Here is a 22547-nt window from a genome sequence, read left to right as displayed (position 1 = left end):
ATTTACTTTAGGTTCCATATTTTCTTATTTGTATTTTAGATTTCCACATGAGAAGATCTATAATCATTAGTACCTTAAGCCGTAGTGAGCAGCAGCAGCAGCAGCCACCTGGTAAGGAAAGACCAACAGAGGGGGTTTACGCAAACACACACACACACACACGCACAGTGACAGAGGTTTCAGCTTGCAGCGGTGACGCACTGTGAGCTCACTGAGCCAGCTCAGTGTTTATGTCCTGTTTCACAGAGAGGGAGAGGGAGAGGAGCCAGAGAGAGGGAACCACGTTTACCGGTTTTGTGGTTTTCATCAGCTCGCTTTCGTTTTAATTACACCTGCTAACTCAGCTCCCCGCGTCCGATGATGCTGGTCTGTGAACACTGATTTTATGTCCGCTTCTTCAACCAAACCGGTGAGTCCGACAACTTTTTTTTCTTTCCTCTTCTTTTCTTTTTTTTTAAAACCTGGTAGTAGGAATCAGAATGGCTGCCGGAGCCGGTATTAAAGTTGTATCAGGCTGGTTGTGGGGCTTCTCTGATCGCAGAAGCCCGTGTTGGTGCCACGACCACCTTTGCGCGCGGTGCTGATGTGTTAAGATGACATGAACGTGGCATCATAATTTATTTATTTATTTGCAAAAAAAAAATAAAATAAAATGACCTTAACGTTGGGAACTTAAGGTGAAAATGGTACAAATGAGTGAATGGAGTCAGATGTGTGCGTTTGAATTGTGTGTCTGTTTATAACGTATAACACAAGTTTGGACATATTGTCTCTGTATTGCTGAGATGCTCGCATGCTGATCCGGTTTGCTAGTTTGGATCGATTAGGAGCCCGCGTGCTCATTTAAATAATTTCATCATGTTCATCCTTTAAAAGGTTACTCTCTGATAACTCTACTTTAGGCTACCGAGTATCTGCAGTTACTTTAATAGACTTTAAACTGCCACGGGAACCAATGTGAGCCGCCGTGCTGCCTAGTGACACCGGTGGCGCATGCCTGACGCTCAGCCGCGGGTACGTGATGACCTCACTGGTAGTATGATCCTCCTCCTCTCTTTTTAATGAGGTGACCTGCCTAACTTCTAGCGCTGGTTTTGAATTCACACCGCATTGCATGTTTTAAATAGTGTGATGAAGTGTGCTGCACTGGGAGATACACAGAATAAAAAAAAAAAAAAAGATAAGCTGATAATTCTACAGTGCTGTCAACATGCCTCTCACACACTTGTCCTAGTAGCTGCTGGATTCAAGTTTTGTCATCTCATCACATACTGTGCCCTACTACGGTGGTTTTGGCAGGATGCACTGCTACGTAATGAACCCACCTCATTGAGCAATGAGGGCAAGTACCCCGCTGACATGCACCAGTACCAAGATGAGACTGTCATCTTTGGCTGAGGACTTCCTTTGTGCGAGCCCAAATTCCTATGTGCTTGTATCCACAAGAGGCTTTTGAATTTTCCCACACACCCAACTATATACACACACTTTCGCCAGAGGAGGGCCACGAGCAGTTTCACTCGTCACTTTAACACAATGCAGGCATTTGAAACACTCAGTGTCAGTCGCGACATTTGATGCTGCCTGTTCTACACGAGAAGACAGACTTCCTGTTTCCTGTGACGTAGTTTCAACTCAAGAAAGGCCAGGTGTGAGGATGGAAAATCTTTTAAATCCCTTCTTTTCTTGGTTTGTTTTAAGCCCCTGGTAAATATTCTTAGTGTGTTTTTCCCCATACGCTCACTGAGCAAATATATCGTGTGTGTGTGTGTGTGTGAGGAGGAGATAGGACACGGTTCGATTTGAAAGTATTTCACCCCGGCCTTAAAAGAAAATGCAACCAAGCCATTCCATTTTGTGTTGTGTCTGAAGTGCGCTGAGCTGTTTATGTCTACGATTGTCGGGCCAAGTTACTATTTTTTTTTTTTTTTTTAAATTATAGCTTATAATCAGCAACACTAAAGCAGCACCATGGTATCATTATAGTCACAAAAGTATATTGGTCTTACTTGAAAATAACTACTCCAGTCAGTTTGTTCGATTCCACAGATTTGTTAGGGTGCTGTATCATTTTTGGACCTTTTATGGAGGTTTAAAGTTGGCATTTTTTGAATATTTAAGGTGGTCGTTTGTGAGAGCTGAAGGGTTTAAACAGCTGCTTTAATCCCAACTCTACATATACAGTTGATAGGAAGGCAATGTAGACCCAGATGTGTTTGTAAGCAGTGTATAAGGTGTGGCGTGCCATCTAATTCCGTGTATAATGTTTTGTATCGTGTGTGCTCAGCTGATATTGCAGTTAACTGCAACAAAACTCACGCCCGTAATTATACACACAGCTGTGCCTCAATTAGTGGTGCAGCATGAACTTGTCCCGAGCCAAATTTAACCCCAATTTTACATGCTACCCCGCCCAACACTTACTGTACGCTGTGTGTGTTTAAGATCCGGGCAAAGAAGGGATGAAGATTAGAAAGAGTTGAGAAAAAGGAAAAGAGATTAAGAATGTTAGGCGGAGATTAAGAGATGCACCACGCTAATGAAGACAGACGACGCACGGAGAGAGTGTGTACGGTGCTTCACCTCCGTTTGTGTGTGTGTGTGTGGAAGTCAAGGACTGGGCTAAGCTCTAATTAAGCCATCAGTCCTGTCATCTGTCTGTCCACCCGTTCAACCAGTGTGGTTGGGACTGCATCCAGACGGTGTTTCGCCCCCGTGCCTCCCTGCCTCCCCAATGTCAGCCAGGAGCCTCTGTGCCAAAGAAATTCCCTCTGCATCGACCACAAAGCCTAATCCGAGCTGGCTCAGCATTCACGCACACATATCGGTAGAGGACTGGATGATTTCAAGAGTAAGGGGGGGGGGGCTAGACAACATGCAAACACACTCACCTCCAGACACACTCACTTGATACACACGTACATATATGAAACCGCCCCAATATCAGTTGGGAAATCCTCCTTTACAGGACGTGATCTTGCTCATACAGGGGGAACTGTGCGGTTACTTCATTTGATTTTTTATAACAGGTGAGCAAACTGCAAGTCATGCTGCAGAGGCTTTCAGTCAGACAAGCACATTCTTCTGAAAGTCGGGGTTAGAGGAAGCGAGTCACTTCCCGGATGTCTCAGCTCTTTTGCATTTGTAGTTTACAAAGGTCACGTCGGTCACGGCGTCATGTTTAATCCCAAGCTTTTATTTTGCTGTGAGTTATGTCTTCCTCAGAGCTATTAGCGGGGAAAAAAACAGCTGCGTTCATACGGGATGTTAGACCGCATTACACCGAAGTTAAGTGAATGATAAAATAATATTCACCATATATAGTGATGGAAATTACTTAGTAATAATACTCAATACAAAGGACTTGAGAGTTGGGAGGATTTTCCCTATTACTTATTTAAAAAGACTATATAAAGTTCAAACAGAGGATGAAAAATGCCGTTCACAATTTATTCTAGCTTGTAGTGATGCCTTCACTTGAAGTCTGTCCAACAGTTCAAAGCCTAAAGATGCTCAACTTGCCTTGCCTAAGGCAAAGAAAAAAAGAAAATCATATTTCAAAAGACGGAACCAAAGAATTCTTGGATTTTCCTCTTTTAAACAAAACTGGCCAAAACGGGGAATTATTGCAGCTGTAATTTAGTTAATTCTCTGTATTTATTGCTTCAGCTTTTGAGTTCAACTTAATAGTGGTTATTTAGAGTAGTTTTTCCTGGAGGAATAGTTTCATGGATCCAAGTGACTTATTATTTCTTCCACCGCCGCTCACACACTGTGTTTGCCGTGCGGTGCCTGTCGTGAATGATAAGACCTGGTCCGCTTGGAGCCAAGGCAGAGGCAGCGTTGCCCCGTCTTGACCTGATGACCTGTCTCTTCCATCTTCCCCGTCACTCCCTACTGTACGCATTTTTAAAAATAAGCCGTAAGAAACGAGGAAAAGGAGACTGCAGACGCCCGCTGCCCCCACAAATCTGAAAGCGACCACATTCTCCTCGCTGCACTCGCCAGTCTAACCAATCGCTGGCTTTTAGCTGCCAGAGCAAATCACACACCAGCGTGTCCGGGTCAATCCCTTTGTGACGAGGCACATGTCAGTGAGTGCGAGTGTGTGTGTGTGTGTGTGTGTGTGTGTGTGAGTGTGTGTGTGAGTGTGTGTGTGTGTCATGTTTTGGAGAGGATCCATACACTCCCCAATGTGAGAAGTGCTACAGACATGTTTCAAAACAACCGCTGAGTAATGACAATGTAGCCAACAAAGCAGGAAATTGAGCCTCTCGTCTGTAGCAGCACTTTTATAGAGTTATTCAATACAACTGAAAACACTGGGTATTTAGATCCATAAATACATATATGCGGATGCGTGACTGTGGCTTTGTCGCACGTTGGGGGCAAACTTCGGGGTTGCAAAACTATGTTCTGCTGATATTATTTAAAGCTGATTCCCTCTCCCCTCACCTCCATGCATAGAAATTTATAAGACGCTGCTTCCACATATGGGGTTATTTAACATACTTGACATTCCCAGAGGTCTGGTAAAAGTTTACAGTCTTCGTTCTTTCTGCACTTCACTTCTCCTTAGAGGGAATGTTTGTACTCGGACTTAGTGACCTGCAGCAGACGTCCATACAAGTGATAGTTTGACACTCTGTGAATGGATTTTGCTCTACGCTGATGTTTTTTTTTTTTTTGTTCTTTCTGATTCGTCCTGGCCTCCTTCCAGTCTTTAAGCTAAGCTAAGCTAAGCTAGGCTAACCTGCTCCTGGCTTAGCTTAATTTCTTAATTTCTGTGTAGATCTTCTCGAGCCTTTGTCCTGTCAACTTCTCCTTTCAGTTTCACAACAACTAGATCAGACACATCATTACACGTTCGCTGAAAATCCTGTTTTTCTCGACTTCAGCTCTGAGACAATTTTTTCCAGTGGCTACAACAGTAATTAAATGAATCCTTCGCATTTGACAAATGGAGACAAATAGAGATAACATGTTGGAAGTGTTGTTCTCGCGTGTTTGTGTGTGTCGTGGCTTGAGTGCACTGTAATTAGTGAATCCTTATTTGAGCTGCTAGGACATGAGGAGTTGATTTACATCCATGGTTAATGATGGCGGTGACGTGGACGAAGGAAAACAGCAGAAAAACAGCTACACGGATGCGCATTTTCCTGTCGCTTGACAACTACGATTAAGCGGAGGCTGTATCTCTTGTCCTTTTGCCGTTTTATAAGTATAATTGACTCCTTCGGGCTCTGCATTTGTACCAAGACATTAACATTTAAATGAATGCTAAACAAACATCTCTTAAACCCTTCAAAGCGTCCAGGAAACTTTTAAGGTATTGCAGAGCAGGACAAATGAGATCTAAATGGTATGAATGGGAATAATGTCTGACGAATATTCAGGCGGTGGGTCATTTAGTGATTTGAACACCAGTAAAAAGATCTTTAAATCTATTCTTAACCTAACAGGCAGTCGTGCTGACAGCACTTTAGGGCAGGTGAGATACGTGTTTTCCATCTGGCCTCTGTCAGAAGTGTTACCGTTGTTGAACTGCAGGAAATTCTGTGACATCTCTCTGGTCAGTTAGTTTTTCCAACTTAGTGTTCTCCGAGGGACACTGTGCAACAGAGTCTCCAGACAGGTAGACAGACAGTAGACAGCTCAAACCTGGCAGTTTCTGCCGGTGTACAGTTCCCCCTGGAAAACCTGACGCCTGACATCACGCCGACCCAAGGACAGAGAGGTGGAATGACGGTGGCGAGGAGACGGTGTGCGCAGGGGTGACACCTACGCACCCCATAATGAGACATTGCCCGGGCGCTAACGTGGATAGTATTGTCGTATATCGGGTTTTTGTTTGCCAATAATGGGCACCTCCACGGAGTCTAACAGAGGGTATGGTTGTCCCGATCGCGTCGTTGTCATACACGTGCACATTATCTCTGGGTCCACGAAATGTCTGATGAATAAAGGAGTGTAATTACCTTAAACCTTTTTTCGTCACCTCAGTTGTTTGCTATTGTATTTCACTTCTCCGACTGTGAAGTAATGCTCTTGTGCGTCACGGCGAGGTGTTCCCCAAGACATGCTGCGTGACCCACTGACCTTAATAGGTAGCCGTTGTCAGCGTGGGGACTGGTGGTTGATTGTCAGGCCTTTCTCCATCATGAGTGAGAAGGGAATCCTGGTCCTTTTTGTGTGTGTATTGACATGAACATCAGTTTTAATCTAAATCAAGGCTAGGTCAAGGATTAATCTGAGCATTATTGTATAAGTTGTCTGTGGATTGACTTTGACGGAAGCATAGAGCTTCTCAGGAATGATAGATAACGACAGGCTTACCTGATGATGCGCTTCGGACATAATCTAATGGACTTCAAGAGGGATCTCTCCACCAGTAGATGAGGATCACCTGACGGACAGACACCTGAAGACATGTTCACATGTTATACATGGGTGTAATTATACACTGATCAGCCACAGCATTATAGCTACCTTTCTAATGTTGTTCCTATAGAAATAAAGTTTACATTTACATTGTGTACCTCTCCCTTGTGGACATGTGACTTCGTCCTGTGGTGTCTGGCATCACACCTTTGTTAGTGGGGACCTTTGGATCCCATAGGTTGAGGGGATGGACCTCTGTGGATCAGGTTTGTTCCAGTGCATCCCACATTGCTAAAGGGTGGGGGTGCTGGTCTGGTCTAGGTGGGTGGTACATGTCCAAGTGACATCCACACAATGAATACCAGGTCCTAAAGTTTCCCAGCAGGACACTGAATTGTCACCTGTCAGTGGTTTTAATGTTGATCTTGCTTAACTAACTAAGCCAGACAGTCTGACTGAAACCATTGTATCCCAACGAGACAGAAATGGAAGTTAAATCATGTCTCATGTCTGACCAGAAAATCCTTTACATTGTTTGGAATCCGTTGACACGGTGGCCTGACCCCACTCCACCCGTGATCATCCCTGCTGCTCAGTCACCTCGAACTGAATGGCAAAGAGTTCCACTCATTCTTACGCTTCCTCCTTTGTGGTTCCTTCCTTCCTTCACAGCTTCATCCAGTAGGATTTCTCCGCTCAGCTGCCACATGACATCAAGGAGCCAGCCCCAAAAACACATTTAACAAGTCTCCAAAACCGCCTCTGAATAATGTCCATGTTTTTGTCATGCCTCCACTGTTGTCCCTTTATTGTCGCTATTATTAGCTCCCTTGAACAAAACAGAAAATGTGACTGGTCATCTGACGTTGGCACGACTTGTTATTTGCATGCGCGGAGGCTTTTGGGTAATTACTATTTAAAGTGTAAAAGTCGTCACGCTCATCTCTTTCCTTTGAGGTGTTTTTTTCTAATTGTCATCCTGTTTTGCTGCTTTTAACCGTTCATATAAAATGACGAAAGCGTGGCGGGTGTTTTGGCATCTTTGCTGGATTTTCTCAGATATTCTGAGAGGTGTTTATGCCCTGCTCTTCCTCCGCTCTCGCCTCCGCTCCCTCTCGGTTTTTCCCTCCTCTAGTCCGTCTTTTTTTATTCATTTTTTTTCCCCTTCTTGTGCTGATTCTTCAGCCCACACGTCCATCTGAATGGAGCCTCCTCAAACCCAAAAACACATGGCTGACACAGGCGCGAAGCACGCCGGCCTATGAAAAGGGAAACATGCAGACAATAAAATGCAATTACAGGATTGACAGCTCAGGCTGGCCGTGGCAGAGCACGTGGGGGGAAGAAAGTACAAGGATGAGAGGTTACAGCAAACAAACAAAGAATTCTAACTTCCGCCTCTGGGATTATGTATAGTCTGTGTTGAAAGATGTTTTAAAGCAACTCTGTGTTGTGGTGCATTGGCAAGTAAGCGTGAATTCCTTTGCATTATAACACAAGCATGAAGAAAAGAACACTTTGCAAGATTTATCTAGATTTTAATTAATGTTTCAGTAGGCACTTTGTCCAAAAGGACTGTTTTATGTTTTTTCCTATATGACATGTCAGTAGAAAATCGATCTGCTAATCGTAGTCAGTTTCTACATTACTTTCCCTTCACGTAACAATTGAGTTCAACAGATTATTTGAAAGCAAGAGCAGAATTCGTAATCGGGAAGTGTCGAGTGTGCTAATGTGTCGGTGGTTGGCGGTAGGAGAAGATATCGGTAACAGTCTAGTGATGCTGGTGAGGCAGTGATTTGCGTTGGGATGACATTTGGACAACCAGGATGAGCTGATGGGAAGGATCCGCGATATATGGTCTGAAAGCCAGAGTGTTGGAATTATTGAATTATTGAATATAAAGAAGGGCACTTGGGACCGCGTGGGCAAACAGATCATGGGACAAGTGATGTTGAAACTAAGGAAGCAGTGATTTTGATGGCAGAGAACGGAGCAGCATTCAGACAGAACATGGCGGCACGGATCTTCCTTCTATTCTTGAGATATTTGGTTTTCATGAGCAACAGAGGTTCTTGTACCTTTGCACAACTTCAGGAAAATAGTTTCCCTAACCCTCACCCCGACTCCAACCCTGGCTGTCCCCTGTAACTTTGTGTGTTGTAATCCGATGTTCTAATCAGAGAGAGCAATGAAGCCTTTTTCCAAAAACACTTAGCCTCTGGAGAATGCTGTAATGCTGTGAGTCTGAGTCAATGACTTTATATAAAGATGGACAAAGCCTCCGTTACGTCACTCATCGGATTCCTGAAGAGTGATTCTGAAGTTCAGTGCGGTGGCTCTGGTTGTCCAATATCCAATAACCTATAACTTCAAGCCTTGATATAATTGAAACCACTGTCGACAAGCGAGGCAGGTAACTTCCTGGGACTTCAAACCAGTACGATGATCCTGAGAGCTTACAAACTTTTAACTACACATGCCACATGTTATAGCAAGGCCATAAGACCTCCCCCTCCCCTAAGGGGCCCAAAGTTATACAATGCTACACACAGCTGCTCAATCCCCTCAGTTTTTGGCACTTCCGCATCGACTTGACTTATTCTGAGTAGCTCTCTGTGATGGATGGATACCACAAAAAGAAGAGAAGGATGGATATTTGAAAGGGAGCACGGCCATGTATGGACACGGGGCGGCCACGTGCCTGTAGATCCAGTGGAAGTTCCACGTGTGGCGGTCCCCTCTGTTGTGGGTTTGTGGGGAAAACCTCAAACAAACTGGATTTGAATGAAAACGCATCACATGCAGACACTGCAGGCTTCAGCTGACTGGCTGCGATTGACCTTTAAGAGCAGCGGTTAGACAGTGGGCGCATTGTGAGCATCCTTTTTGGAAACGCTCTCGCATCATTTTGTAACTTTTACGACGCATTGTCGCTGCATGCGTTGCCGGTGCATACCCTCGCTGGGCTCCACGCGTGCAGATCAAAGACACGCTTGTTTTGCATGTGGTCCATCCACGTTCATCGCGCAATAAATCAGTTTTCTCCTTGCTCTGCTGCAGCTCGAGCACAGTCGAGCCTCAGCGAGTGCTCTCCCAGGGGTCAAGTGAGGTTCTCTATGAAAAGCCAACATTCCCCTCTAACCCGGTCCAATTTGTTACTTGACACTTTCCAAAAAAAGAGCTACTTAATTGTAGGTCCCATTTCTGTTTTGCTTTCTCTATCATTGTCGTTTTATTGATCATTTTCCCCCTTTTTTTCTGTGCATGTGTGTGTGTGTGTCCATGAGTGCGTGTGCTGTCATGTGTGTTCATGTGTAGGTGTATGTGCGCGTGTGTGGCTTGTAATTAGCCTCTTGCTCCGGCCCGTATGGCTTTTTAACATACGCTTCTATATATATGTCATGCTATCAGGCTGGAATTTCTCCCCCTTTTTCCCTCTATCTTTCCTTCCCTTCTTCCTCTACAACTGGATCGGCCGTTGCCCTTTGGCCCTCCGCTGATTTTTTTTTTTTTCCGAGCTCGTGGTTTTTCCGTTCTCCCTTTATCTTTCCCTTCCCCCCTGAAATTATGCCTCAGAAGCCTGTCATTGGCGCGAGGGCCGTTACATTTTTATTTTCTTGTTTGTATAAGGCACAGCTTGGTGTTGGCTGGACCTTGTCGGATTCCAGATGTTTTTATGTGTGTCTGCATTACCTGGAGGAGCAAATACAGACACAGTTCGCAGGTGTAGTTCAGGGACTCCTTTGCCACACATTTGCTCCACATATTCACTGAGGACAGGCTGAGTGGTGCTATGGTTCATCTGCAATGTGTGCATATGTCTGTGTATGAGTTCACCACTCATACTCGGAGAATGAATGAGTCTGAAGAGTGTTGATTCACCGGCCCACTAATATTTAAGCGTTATGTTTTGTTGCGTGGTCAGAGATTAAGAGCTGCATCAAAGCAGCCTCACCCACACACAAACCGTTTTAGCTGTGACAGAATGGGCATGTCTTAGGGACGTCAGGGGTGTGTCTGTGGTCACAGTGACAGTATAAGAGTCCAGCAGGTACATCGAATTCTACATTCAGCTACACAGATTTCTTTGTGCCATTTCTGCACTTCATTTTAGCTACAACTCTGTGTCACAGAAAAATCTTCTATCTTAATTGTTTAGCTAGTTGTGTTATCTATTTTTTTTTTTTTAGCTCTTTCAAAGTTTTACCAAGTGCAGGGTTCATTCGAGTGTTTGTGCCGTTCTTGGACAGTTTTAGGAAAGTCAGGGGGTTATTTGAGTTTGGTCCCGACTCAGCATTTGTATCAGTACGCACAGCATCCTCGCTGAGTTGCCACGGCAACTGTGTCAGTCACCTGCAAACCTGGGGTAAGTATCCTACTCCGTCTCTCCTCTACATTTTCTGTCTTTCTGGTACAAAGCTAACCACAATTTCTTTGCCCCCCTTCCCCTCCCCCATCATCTCTTTCCTTTTCTTCTTATGTTCTCACTCTAATCAGTGATCTGTCACTTAAATTATCCCTTCCCCCATTGAATGGCAACGTCAAGAGAGCAAAAATGTTGTATTGAGGTGTTAATCTGTAGAATATCCTGGTGTGTCGGTCATTATGTGAGGATGTGATATTAACATATCTAAAAGGACTAAAGACATGAAATGAATTATCCTTTAACTGTGACCATGGATGAGGGTGCAACTTGCAAGAAACTTATTTTACATCTACACATTGTTTTTTTTCCTAAGGCTTCTGTGCAGCCAGTCTTGAAAATGCATTAATTTCCTTATTCATTAATGAATTAATTTGCATCGCAGCTGATGTTTCACACTCCAGTACTCTTAAATTCTGCAGCAAATCCAGCAAACCTGGAAGTCTTGAGAGAAAAACATGCCAGAGTGGTGACTCCTCATACCTCCTCTTAGCTAATGCCAAGTTTTTCAGAAAGTCAGCAAGTGTTGACAAATGAATGCTCTGCAGGGTGAATCACCGCTTTAAATGCGTATTTGAGAAGCTACGGCTCAGAAATAGCCACAGAAAATCCCAGGTTCATTCACTGCCCGTACAAAAAAAGGTCCTGATTCATGTTAAATGCTATTTACAGCGTTTACAACTGCTCCTTACGCAAAAAATAAAAATGACTCAGGTGTTTTTTTTTGACGCGTGCTCCTGTGAGAGCGTGCATGCTTACATGAATGGTGTGTGTAAAGTCATCGATTGTGTCGAGCTGTGATGCGTCTCTTCCATGTCTGACCAGAGAGGGCTTTGTAGTTTTGTAATTCATCTAAAAATACACATGATCAGACGATGTCTTTCTTCCCATGTGTGATCATCCCGTTGTCATTTCTCCCTCAGATCATATGAACATAGAAGAATACATTGAAGAAGATGAGGAACCACCTTTGCTGCTCAGCTCTTGTCCTTCTCGCGGTAAATGTGCAAAAGTAAAAAAAAGCATATGTGCATATTTCGGGTGCACCCTTCACTGACAGCGACTGTGTGTCCTCCAGGTGTTTGGCTGTGGTGGGACTGCGGCAGTGCAGTGTCGGTGGGGGGAAGGGTGTATGTGTCTGCAATGCCCTGCAGGCCAGGAGCCCTCCAAGGTAAAGAAATGAAATTAAATACAGCCCACAGAGTGTAAATGACAGTCAGCTCCAGTCACAGTTCACCAAACCTCACATTTTTGTGTTGCAGTAACCCAATCATTTGTCCGTACATCTTTTTATAGATCTGCTGTGGACAGCAAACTTTGGGTTCTACTCATGAAATTAAAGTAGATCATATCTTATGCAACAAAAAAAAACATTAATTTCTTCAATACACCTTTGTTGACCCGTCTCTGAAGCTGATTATGTGAAACTATAAAGATGATGAGAAACAAAATGACGTGGTGTCTGTGCTCTCCTACCTTTATCTTGGAACTTGACAGCTCCACAGACGTGCTTCACCTTTTCTTGTTCTTTTTTTTTTCTTTTCTTTTTAATGCCAGGCTTGTGGGCAGATCCAGGGTCCTGCAGAGGAAGTGCGATGTCAGCCGTGCCCCACTGGCAGCTTTTCCGATACGCTGGACCCTGAGCTTTGCCGTCCGCACACCTCCTGTAAGGTCCTCGGCCGAAAGGTTGCAACTTCTGGCACTGCGACCTCGGATGCCACCTGCGGGGATTGCCTGACCGGGTAAGGACTACCGGGCTTGCTAATACGCCCTTGTTTCAGTCCAACTGCAGGGCTGACATCGAAAAGGGACGCTGTAACTCGTAAACTTTAATTTGTTCTAAATTAAGTTGTTTTCTCTGTCACACAAACACACACACACAAACACGCACGCATGCTCAGACCAGTGCACTATGTCATTCGCCACAATGTGCATGCAACATCAAGAACAGGCACCACCGAGCATAACAAGCCACATGCTAAAACCGCTGATTCATTCTTTCATTGTTGAACACTCCCTCCGTTTTTTTCTCTCTCTCTAATTACACTCTTTTCCCTTCTTTCTTTCCGATGTGCAGGTTTCACTCCACTGCCACAGGGCAAGTTTCCACCCAAAGTCCCTGCGAGAAAAGTAAGCACGCTCCTGCAGCTTACAGCCTCTTAACATGCTCATCACGACCAGAAGGCCAGGTTTCTGTTATGAGCCGCTCTCTCATATCTCCCTTTTTGTCTTTTCATCTTTTTCCGCAGCTTTGCATGTCAGGGCGGTCCGCACGGTGGGCAAAGGGCCGTCCGGCGGCGCGGGGGGACCGGCCAACAGCACGGTGGTGCGCAGCGCTGAGGAGAAGACGGCGGAGTACGCTGTGTTTGCCCTAGTGCCGATCTTCTGCGTGATGGGCCTGTTGGGTATCCTCATCTGCAACATCCTGAAGAAGAAGGGATACCGCTGCACTGCTGACAAGGAGGGAGGAGATGAAGAGACGGCCACGCCACAGAAAGAAGGTGAGAATGGAGGGAAAAAAAGAGGAAACTTAAAAAAAAAAAAACAAGAGAGCTAAAGATAGAAAGTGGCAGGACGAGTGTTTATCGTAAGTAGCATTTATGTTCAGGTTGTTGTCACGTTTGGCCATAAAAAAAGCCAAATTAGCACACGCGCGTGCACACGATGCGGTCAGGCGCCATCAGGATTCAGGGCAAAGACAAACCCCAAGGGCAGTGCCTTCGCATGCGGACTCTGTCCCTTGCCTGTTGCTGCACGCAAGTCTACATGAGAAGCTTTTCATCTCAGCGCCGTTGAACTTTGACCTGGCGGGGAACACTGCATGTCATGCATGCTGTGTTTTGCCAAGGATGCGCTGTTGTTATTCCTGGGCTCTTCCTGTTTGATCAGGGGGAATAAAGGCATTCCCATCGACTCTTTCGTCCACCGACGTCAGAGAGTGAGTGACTCGGGTAAACGAGGAAAAAAGAGATGGGAAGGGCAGAAGGGGAGAGGAAGTCGGAGAGGATGGGGCTTTATTCGAAAGAGGCGTCGATGTCAAGCAACGCAGACCTAGCTCAGAGTGGAAACAGTGAAACGCCAATCGGGCATAACATTATGACCACCTTCCTAATATTGTGTAGGTCTGCCTTGTGCCTCCAAAATAAGTTGTGACTCATCTGAGGATGGACGTGGGCCTTCTGAGGGTGTCCTGTGGTGTCTGGCAAACCGAATTTTAGTGGGGGGGCCGTTGGGTCCTATGGGGTTAGTGGAGGGGCCTCTATGGTTAAGGCTTTTTTCCGGTGCATCCCACAGATACTGGATCAGTTTGGGACCTTGTGCTGTTTTTCGTCTTTTTTTGAGTTGTTCCTAAACAGTTTGTGCTTGTGTGTCTGCGTCAGGCTGCAACCTGCTATCACCAAAGAGTGTCATTGCAACATGGTGGAGGTGCCTGGTGTGGTCTGGTAATTCAGTGTCATTCACTTCACTCTGTCTGTGAAAGAATGCAATATGACAAGTGCAGCCATTCTTCCTTTATGCTTGTATTGTACTAGATGTCTAGTACTCGTCTGCTTATGGGGCTTGTATAACAGGTAAAACACACATGGGAGGCACCAGCGTTACTCAGAATAGGTTGTGGTTAACATCAAGCTGGGGTTCACAATAAACTGTGGATTCTTTGTAAAATGATGTGAGGAATGAGGTGTCTGATTATCTAATTATCTAATCTAATACAAACCCGCAAAGTAGATACATTCGCTGTTGCTGCGATACTTTTCCTGTCGATGAGTGTGATCCACACCGATCGTCAGAGAGCTCTTGTTTGTTTTTACTTCTCTCTGCACTAATCTATCTACTGTTTTAACCGGGGATTACACTCCACCGTTGGCGCAGTCCATCCTGGAGGTCTGTGCAAATCAGCTTCCCCTCATGTGACGGTCAGACAGCATGCATGACTGGCAGTCACTCTCATTAAACGAGCGAGCATAAACAGATTTAAAGGCTAAGCGGGTTTTTCCTTCGCTCACCTGATGGTGCGAGGCTTGTAGGAAAGCTGCAAGGGCATCGCCAGGAGCGCCAGGGAACAGATGCCGCCTCGGCAGACAGCTGCTGCTGTTGGTAGCTGACCAAATATAAATAAAGAAGCTATTCACAAGAAGCTGCTCACAAATGCAAACATCAAACGATCCTTTATTTAGTGGCTCTATATGGTTTGAGCTTATTTTTATGTACCGCGCTGAACCTGCCTGTGTACTTGATTTAGTCACGCAGGATTCGAAGCATTAATGAAAGTACTCAGAGGTCAAAGTGACCGTCTTTCTGTCAGTCGATCTCTGCCCGTTGCCTCGGTTTCTTCTTTTTCGGTTTTCATCTTTGTTGTGAAACTTGACTCGTCCTCACACCGAGAGGGAAACTCCCCGAGCCACCACCCCCACCTGCAGCTCTATTGTCAGTCCGTCTACTCTCCATTCATGCAGCTCCTTGGCTCTCTGACACCCACCACCCCTCCCTCCTCACCGGAACATGACACCATCCATCCATCTCTCCTTTCCCAGCCGGATCAATTATTCAATCGGATCCTCGCCTTATTGTTTATGTCTTCTCTTTCGTTCTCCCGTCTACTCGATGTTCTCTGGTAAATTTCCTCAGCTCCTCCCATTCTTAATGAAACCGTTTAAGTTAAACTCAGTACCACCTTAACATATAGGGAACTGAAGTGTATTTGATTTGTGTATTGAATTCATGATTAAATAATAGCAGCACATTGCACAGTGGACTGAAAAACAGAAAACCTATACAAATCAATGTTAATATTAGGTGTACTTTCATCATGTTAAATAAGCTGATGCGCAATTCCCACTGTAGCAACAAGTGGTAAGGTGATTTTTAGGACATCTTATCACTCTCGCCTTCTCTCGTTCCGTCTGCGCAGTTTAAGGACACATGACACAGTGGGGCAGAGATAAGCTAAGTGAGTGCGTTTGCGTAAGAGACACAGCTAAAGGAAACAATAGAAGACTGTAAGCACGGTGTCGGATGAAGCTTGTAAAGAAGAGGAGAAGTTGGGGAGGATGTAACAATCCTTGCTGCAGTGAGAAGTCTTATTTGTCCGCAGTAGTTCCTGACTGGGCTAGGGTTAGAGGGATGTCTTACTCCAGCACTTTTCTCATCATCTCCAGTCAGGGGGAACACCCACGGGGGCGAATTATAGCAAGGCCGAGCTCGGATCTGCAGGGCAAGGCTGAAATCAGACCCTGTGGTGGTGACTCTGACTATATAGATCAGCGGAGTGGGGAAAAGTTTTGACAGGAGAATGCAGTGATGATGGAGGGAAACGCGGAATAACAGAAAATGCTGAGAAAAGGAGTCAAAAGGAGTCTGTGATTTAGTCCATGAAGCTCAAATGTCAAACCGAGCCTCGACGGGTCTAACAGTGAAACTCTGAATGCATGCTACTGACGCTGTTGAGGGAATAAATAGAAGGGAACGAGTGCCACCCTGTGAAACCGATGCCGTTGTCCTCCCATAGCAACAGCCACTCTGGAGACGGCACTATTGTTACGACCTGACAACAGCCCGACGCCGCTTATGCAAGAAAGACACAAATAAATGCGCGCTTAAACACAACTGCAGCCTGTGCAGTCACATTTCGAGTCACCTGCCGTTGGGGCTCCGGTTCATCACACACACACACGCATAAATACAGCTCTGTGTGTTTCAGCAGGACTAAGCGATTTAATGCTGAGCGAGCTATTCTGGACCCCCGCGCCCTCATCGCTCTCCACTCAGCTGCCTCACTGTGCTGTGCTATTATGGGATGGTGGGAGGGATAGGGGGTGGGGGGTTGCCATGGAGGCGCATCTATTCTTTGCTGTTCAGTCATCCACATCCATCCTTATCAGATCCATCGTGTAACCAGCAGTGATGTGCACCGTGTGAACTGTGCTACTGCTGAAACTTAGACAATGTGCCCTTTTAGGAAAATACACTGTATTTAAACACATGGCATACTGACAAAACGTGTGAATTCATTTGTTGTGTCAAAATACTTCAGTCTACAAGTTTGAACCTAGAGTGGTAATATATGAGTACGGCATTACAGAATATCTGTCTCTTCATGAAGTGTCTTTTTGTTTGCTTGCTTTAGGAAACAATTGTCCGTACATATCCGATGACCTGAACGAAGACACCATCAGCGTTCTGGTTCGCCTCATCACCGAGAAGAAAGGTATGTGTTGAGCAGATGCCAACAGTGATGTCATGTCATCTCCCGTGGCTCGAAGGACGCCATAGTCTGGTCACAGTGTGTCGCGCTAACTAAACTAAAAGAGACCATCTAAGACCCGTAGATGATGTACAAATTGTGGAAAATGGTCTCGGTTGGGATGTGATATTTCATTAAGCTTTTATTGCCACATTTTATTCGTAAGGGCCTGGACACACCGTTGCAACCTCGGAGTTGTTTCACACTTCCTGTGTCTAGGCCAACGATTTTCACCTCAACCATGTTACAGCCAACTAGCGTGCACATTCTGAGTCTGCATCAAAGTGCACGACTCTCCTCACCACGCAGGAGTCTGTATTTGTGGGAAGCTACAACGAGCTTATTTGACGTGAAGAAGAGCCTGCACTGGTTCGCTAAGCCGAACAGCCAATCTCGCTAAGAGATGACACGCTCCATTAGATCAAAAACCCGCTGACAGGAGCCAGCGTCCGACCTTCGGCTTGTTTTCTCACAGCCCTAGAGAGCTGGTTTAACGGATCGCAGGTACTCCAGCGCCTCAGGCTGGGGATACTATCATCTAAAGACCGTTAAATTAATGTTTCAGCGTTGCCAACAGCTACAGTAGTGAAATAGACGCTTGCTTAGTGCTACACTGCCAAAAACAGGAAGAGTTTCATTACTGTAATTTATAGTTGTGACAAATGATTGCTGTCTGTGTTTCAGAAAATGCTGCTGCGCTGGAGGAGCTGCTGCTGGAGTACGAGAACAAACAGATGTCCATGAGCAAAGGCTCGTTGATCAAGTACGAGACCACGCACACAAGCACACAAACGCACACTTAAATCATGATATGTTTTTACTCGCTCATGCTGTTCACGGCCACATTTAACAAGGAGGCTATGGAAGTCTGGAAGAGAGACAGTGAGCAATTGTGTGTGCACGTGGAAACATTTACGGGCGGGGGAAGACAAAACCTTCATATATTTTTAGATGTAAAAGTAATTCACGTAACACGGCGTAGTCTCCAGTTCCTCGCTGGCGACTTGGCACTGACTCGCTCCCACCGTCTCTCGCAGTCGTAACAGCTGTTTAGTCTTGAGGCTTGAGCGGCCGGTCTGTCGCTGAGCTCACTGGCCGTCACACAGCTCCGAGTCGCACAGTTTACACGACCAAGTGCAGTTGTGGTTTGTGCTTGTGCTGTTAGCTGCACCATTAAAATCGCTCGAGCAGCCAGAGCTCGATCCACAGAGCCCGCTAATGCGCTGCCCCAACACCACAGCCTGCACCACCGTGCTTTGACCTCGGGTCTTGGGTTCACCGTAGCTCATCTTATACCAGCATTATATGATGGTAATCAGATCCAGTTCATTTCAGCACAATAGGGAGAGGTCTCAGGGGCAGGGGCGCTGCCGTTCGTTTCGGTGAGGCCGCTGCGAGCTTTAGATTCGAGAACGTTCGGACGCATGCACACACACGTGACGTGCGCACACAGTTCTGGAAAGCTGTGTGTGTCTGTGTGCGGTGGGAGGTTCTGGGGGGGTTACTTCAGGTCACTGCAGGTCACACACTAGCTAGTACAGCTGCATTCATCGCTGTCGCACTGCCTTTTTCTGCACAAAAGAACAATGGAAAACCACAAACTAAAGAGAGCCGGACTCTTAACACTATCACTTTCATAACTGTGTGTCATGACGCAAGATCAGGAATCGATATTTAGTATATGTGAATATGTGCGATAAATGGTATTGTGCACGCTGGGACAAGTGAACCCTGTGCCTTTCCTTTCCTTTGTCTTGTGAAAAACGACCCGTTTGTCTCCATATTTTTTTTTTCTTTTCTATAAGACTAAACCAACAATACGACTGCTCTTCCTCCACCTCCTCCTCAGGTTCCCGATGCTATCTCCCCTGACCCCGTTCCGCTCCCTCCCCAGGCTCTGCCCGCACCAGTCCCACCTCCACACCATCTCTGGCCTGTCGGGCCTGGCCCCTAAACATGGCTACCGCTGCTCCCGCTGCGCCCAGAGAAAGTGGCCCCCGGTCCTGATCCCCCCGCTGGATTCTCTCAAAGATCCGCTGAAGCCCCCCCAGAGCCTCATCGTGCCCTCGCTGGACAAATCCGCGGACCAGCAGAAGAGACCCCTGCTGGGCGGCGTGTTCGTGGACACACACCGTACGCAGAACGTCGTGCCAAAGCCTGTGCAGGAAAAAGCGGAAGGGGGCGAGGTGAAGGAGAAGAAGGAGGGAGAGCTCACGGTGCTGTCTGTGGGGAGGTGAGCTGAGCTTTTTTATGAGTACGTGTGTGCGTTAACAAGTACATTTACTCAAGTAATGTTCTCTCGCACAGTTTTGAGTTCCTTGTACTTTCTGCTGTTTTTGAATAGATTTCCATAGACAAACATTTCACTTTTTACAAAGCCACCTTTATTTGAGACCGTTATTGACTCAGGCTCAGTACCCCGTAATATCAATATTTAATATTAGTTCCTCCATAGTCACCGTCAGCCAGTTGCGAGAGTTCACTTATATCAGAAACTAGATAATATAATAGATACAACGCAATGGAACTGGACTTGCATTTTTCTGATATTACGTCTGTCTATTTTAGACCGTGGGTGTTAACTGATGGATGTTGAAACAGTGGATTACTCAGAAGTTTTAATGGCGAGTCATTTATTTTTATAGAGGGGATTTTTTGATATCTTTTTTTTTCTCATGCAGTGAATCAGAAAATTCTATCCAACAGCCAGAATAAAAATGAGGAAACCATATACTGTACATAACCCATATAAACTTATGTAAACACCTACAGATACCAGATAGGAATAACACTTTTTTGTGATGCATTTAAGTGCTTCTGAGGTTAAGATTTCTGGCTCAGTAAGTTGTTATCCCATTAAATATATACTATTTCGCTAATTCTAAAATAGAGAACTTTAACTTGTAGTCTTTCAGAATATTTCTTCTAGCACAAAGATACTCGGAGTATAAAAAAAAAGACTGAGTCTGAGATGTTGCTATGAAAATATAAATAAATATAAGTCACATCCGAGTCCACAAATAACCTTCGATAAATAAATAACCTTACTTATCGTAATTCGCAGATTTCAAGTTGCTCAGATCCCTGAGCAGAAGCCGGTCACCGTGGAAACCAAGACATCATCCCAGGACCAGAGACACTACCTGTTTGGAGGCAAAACCTTCTCCGCCTCTTCATCTGGCATCAGGAGGTACAGTCCCTCTCCTAACATGCTGCTATCATTAAAATAAATATATCTTAGTATGAAGAGTGTAGCCCTAAAATGGCTTGGGATAGAAGCGTCTTGTGTTTCCGGCCAACACTGTCTGTAGTTAGTGAGAGTTGAGTCAGCATTACTATAATAATTATCTGGTCCTTAAATGGTGAATCATGCTTCGATATCAGCCAGGAATAAGGGGGTCGGTGCGCTGTGACGGGACGTAAATGTTTCCGACAGCACTATCTTTGACTCATTCAAAGCCTCACTCCTCACATTCTGTCTTATCAGGTGAAGAGACAGAGAAACACAGAGAGAGAGAGACGCTGTACGATACCGCTACCTCGCCTAAGATGACCTCATCACCCGGGGGACAACTTGACCAGCTCGCACGGAGGGTGCTTTTAGACGACCGACAAAACCACCACGACCTCCCGTCAGCGGACGTTGTTTCTAGTTTCACGTTAAACTCTATTTACTACTACATTAAAAAAATGATCAGATGTAGCACATGCACCATCAGTTACATTAAATCGCTGCTGTTTCACTGTCCCAGTCCAAACAGAAACGGAAAAAGCCCGTCTGGTACGTGCAGGGGGTCGAGTTTTCTTTTAAAGGTTTGTGCTGGACAGTTATTAATAGCTGACACTAGAGGAGGACGTTTGGTCGGTACACAAATGCATTCTTAACCCAGGCATTTGTGCTCGCATGTAAAGGACCTACACCTGGGTACAACACACATAGACGCACAGAGAGTACATTGAGAGTACTAACATCAGCCACAGACTGAGCTACATTTAAAAAGAAGGACCTACATGATGATTCTGGATCATATCACAATTGATTACCACAAAAAGTGTTGAATTCAAAGCAACTTGGTGTCTCCACATTTTTTTTTTATTTTATTTTACACGTTTTTCTTTATTTTGCTTGCATAGAAACTGCAAGTGAGGTTTTAGCCCTTGAAGTTCATGAATGCAGTCTTAATAGAAGAGTCAACATTCATTCAGCCGTGTGCACCGACCCACAGCCGGCTGCATTAACAACTTTTATAAGTTTTCATGCTACTTGATCCAAGTACGTGATCAGGGGCCAAAATCTGCTTTACATGGCCTCCTCATACTCGATCACGGCGTTTTTTGTTTTGTTTGTTTTTTTTTTTTAATAACTCTGCAGCCCTGAAGCTTGTTAAAAGCTGCGGTTGTCATTTGGATCCAAAGTAAATAAGTAGGCAGATGTCACTTTTGTAGAACAAATCTTGTAAATTATTGTACATATGTAAATATTGGTGTGTATAGGGAAAAGAAAAAAAAAGAAAAAAAGACTCACACACACCGTGGTTGGATTTTTATCATTTGAACAAGTATTTTTCAGTCAAAAACCTTTAGGCCCCGTCACACTAAATGAGCTGAGGTGCTGAGCTGAGTATAATTAACATCTTATTTTCCACTATTTAGGTGCAACATTTCAGCCTGTTTTTCCTTTACTTTGCAAACAACTGTTACAGTTTTCCATTCTAATCTCTCTAACCTTTGCGACCTATGCATTGACGCACACGCAGAGTAGCCAGACTCCAGTTACGCAATCTCTTAACTGTAAGAAACCACATCCGTATAAATACACGCACACATTTATTTATTTATTTTGTTTTATAGTTTAATTAAATATACCATGGATGGAGCGGCTGCAGAGAATTAGCGGTTGAGAAGTCATGCGCCTCGGCTGGCTTCATGTCCTCACTGGTTTTAAAGGGTGTACTATAATCACGGAGGCTTCTTTTAACTGCACATCTTCACATTTTCATATTGTGTTGCTATGAGGACGGGGTATTTATTGGCTGAAGTTACAGTTACATGTTCTCATTTGATCTGTCTTTAGTACTATTTTTTAACTATAGCATTTATTATTACATGTTTTCAAGCTGAAGTGTTGCTGGTAGGAAGGTAGGTTAAGGAACATTCATCTCATCGGCTACGTAGCTTCCATTTATATGATATTACAGTTTTTTCTGTATGATGTTTTTACTCTGAATAAAGGAGAGTTGTATTTTAAATGCTGTCTTGGCTTCCTGCTGCTGGTGACGTGGAGTAATGTGGCTTTTTTTGTGAATCCCTGGTGAGCTATAAAAAGTCAAAACAATGAGTTTGCACTCTTAAAGCCTCATGAACCTTGCTCTGCCCTGATCGTTGAGCGCTGTCGCCCCCTGCTGGTAGATAATTGAACAACAGCAGACTGAATCAAATGTAGCCCACAACAACGAGATTAAGTGACTTACTACACTGCATCTAAGGTTACACTTT

The 22547-nt window shown here is 44.9% G+C and overlaps 1 protein-coding gene across 2 annotated transcripts; it reads left to right on the top strand.

Annotated features, from left to right (window-relative positions):
* The first annotated feature begins 221 nt into the window (after positions 1–221).
* Positions 222–22300, top strand: relt (RELT TNF receptor). 2 transcript variants are annotated; one of them, XM_047593681.1, is made up of 11 exons: positions 222–409; positions 11731–11805; positions 11886–11978; positions 12365–12549; positions 12885–12937; positions 13057–13308; positions 16935–17015; positions 17736–17814; positions 18946–19284; positions 20116–20241; positions 20539–22300. In XM_047593681.1, exons 2-11 carry the CDS (start codon positions 11764–11766, stop codon positions 20540–20542), a joined length of 1254 nt encoding a protein of 417 aa, XP_047449637.1. In that variant the 5' UTR covers positions 222–409; positions 11731–11763; the 3' UTR covers positions 20543–22300. The 2 variants fall into 2 exon arrangements, with proteins under 2 accessions (XP_047449637.1, XP_047449636.1); XM_047593680.1 differs by having other exon boundaries at positions 225–409; positions 18901–19284.
* The last annotated feature ends 247 nt before the right edge of the window (positions 22301–22547 follow it).

Source organism: Mugil cephalus, chromosome 9, assembly GCF_022458985.1.
Source record: "Mugil cephalus isolate CIBA_MC_2020 chromosome 9, CIBA_Mcephalus_1.1, whole genome shotgun sequence".
NCBI classification, from domain to species: Eukaryota; Metazoa; Chordata; class Actinopteri; order Mugiliformes; family Mugilidae; genus Mugil; species Mugil cephalus.
Note: the sequence above shows the minus strand (reverse complement) of the source record. Positions and strands in the feature narration are given on the sequence as shown.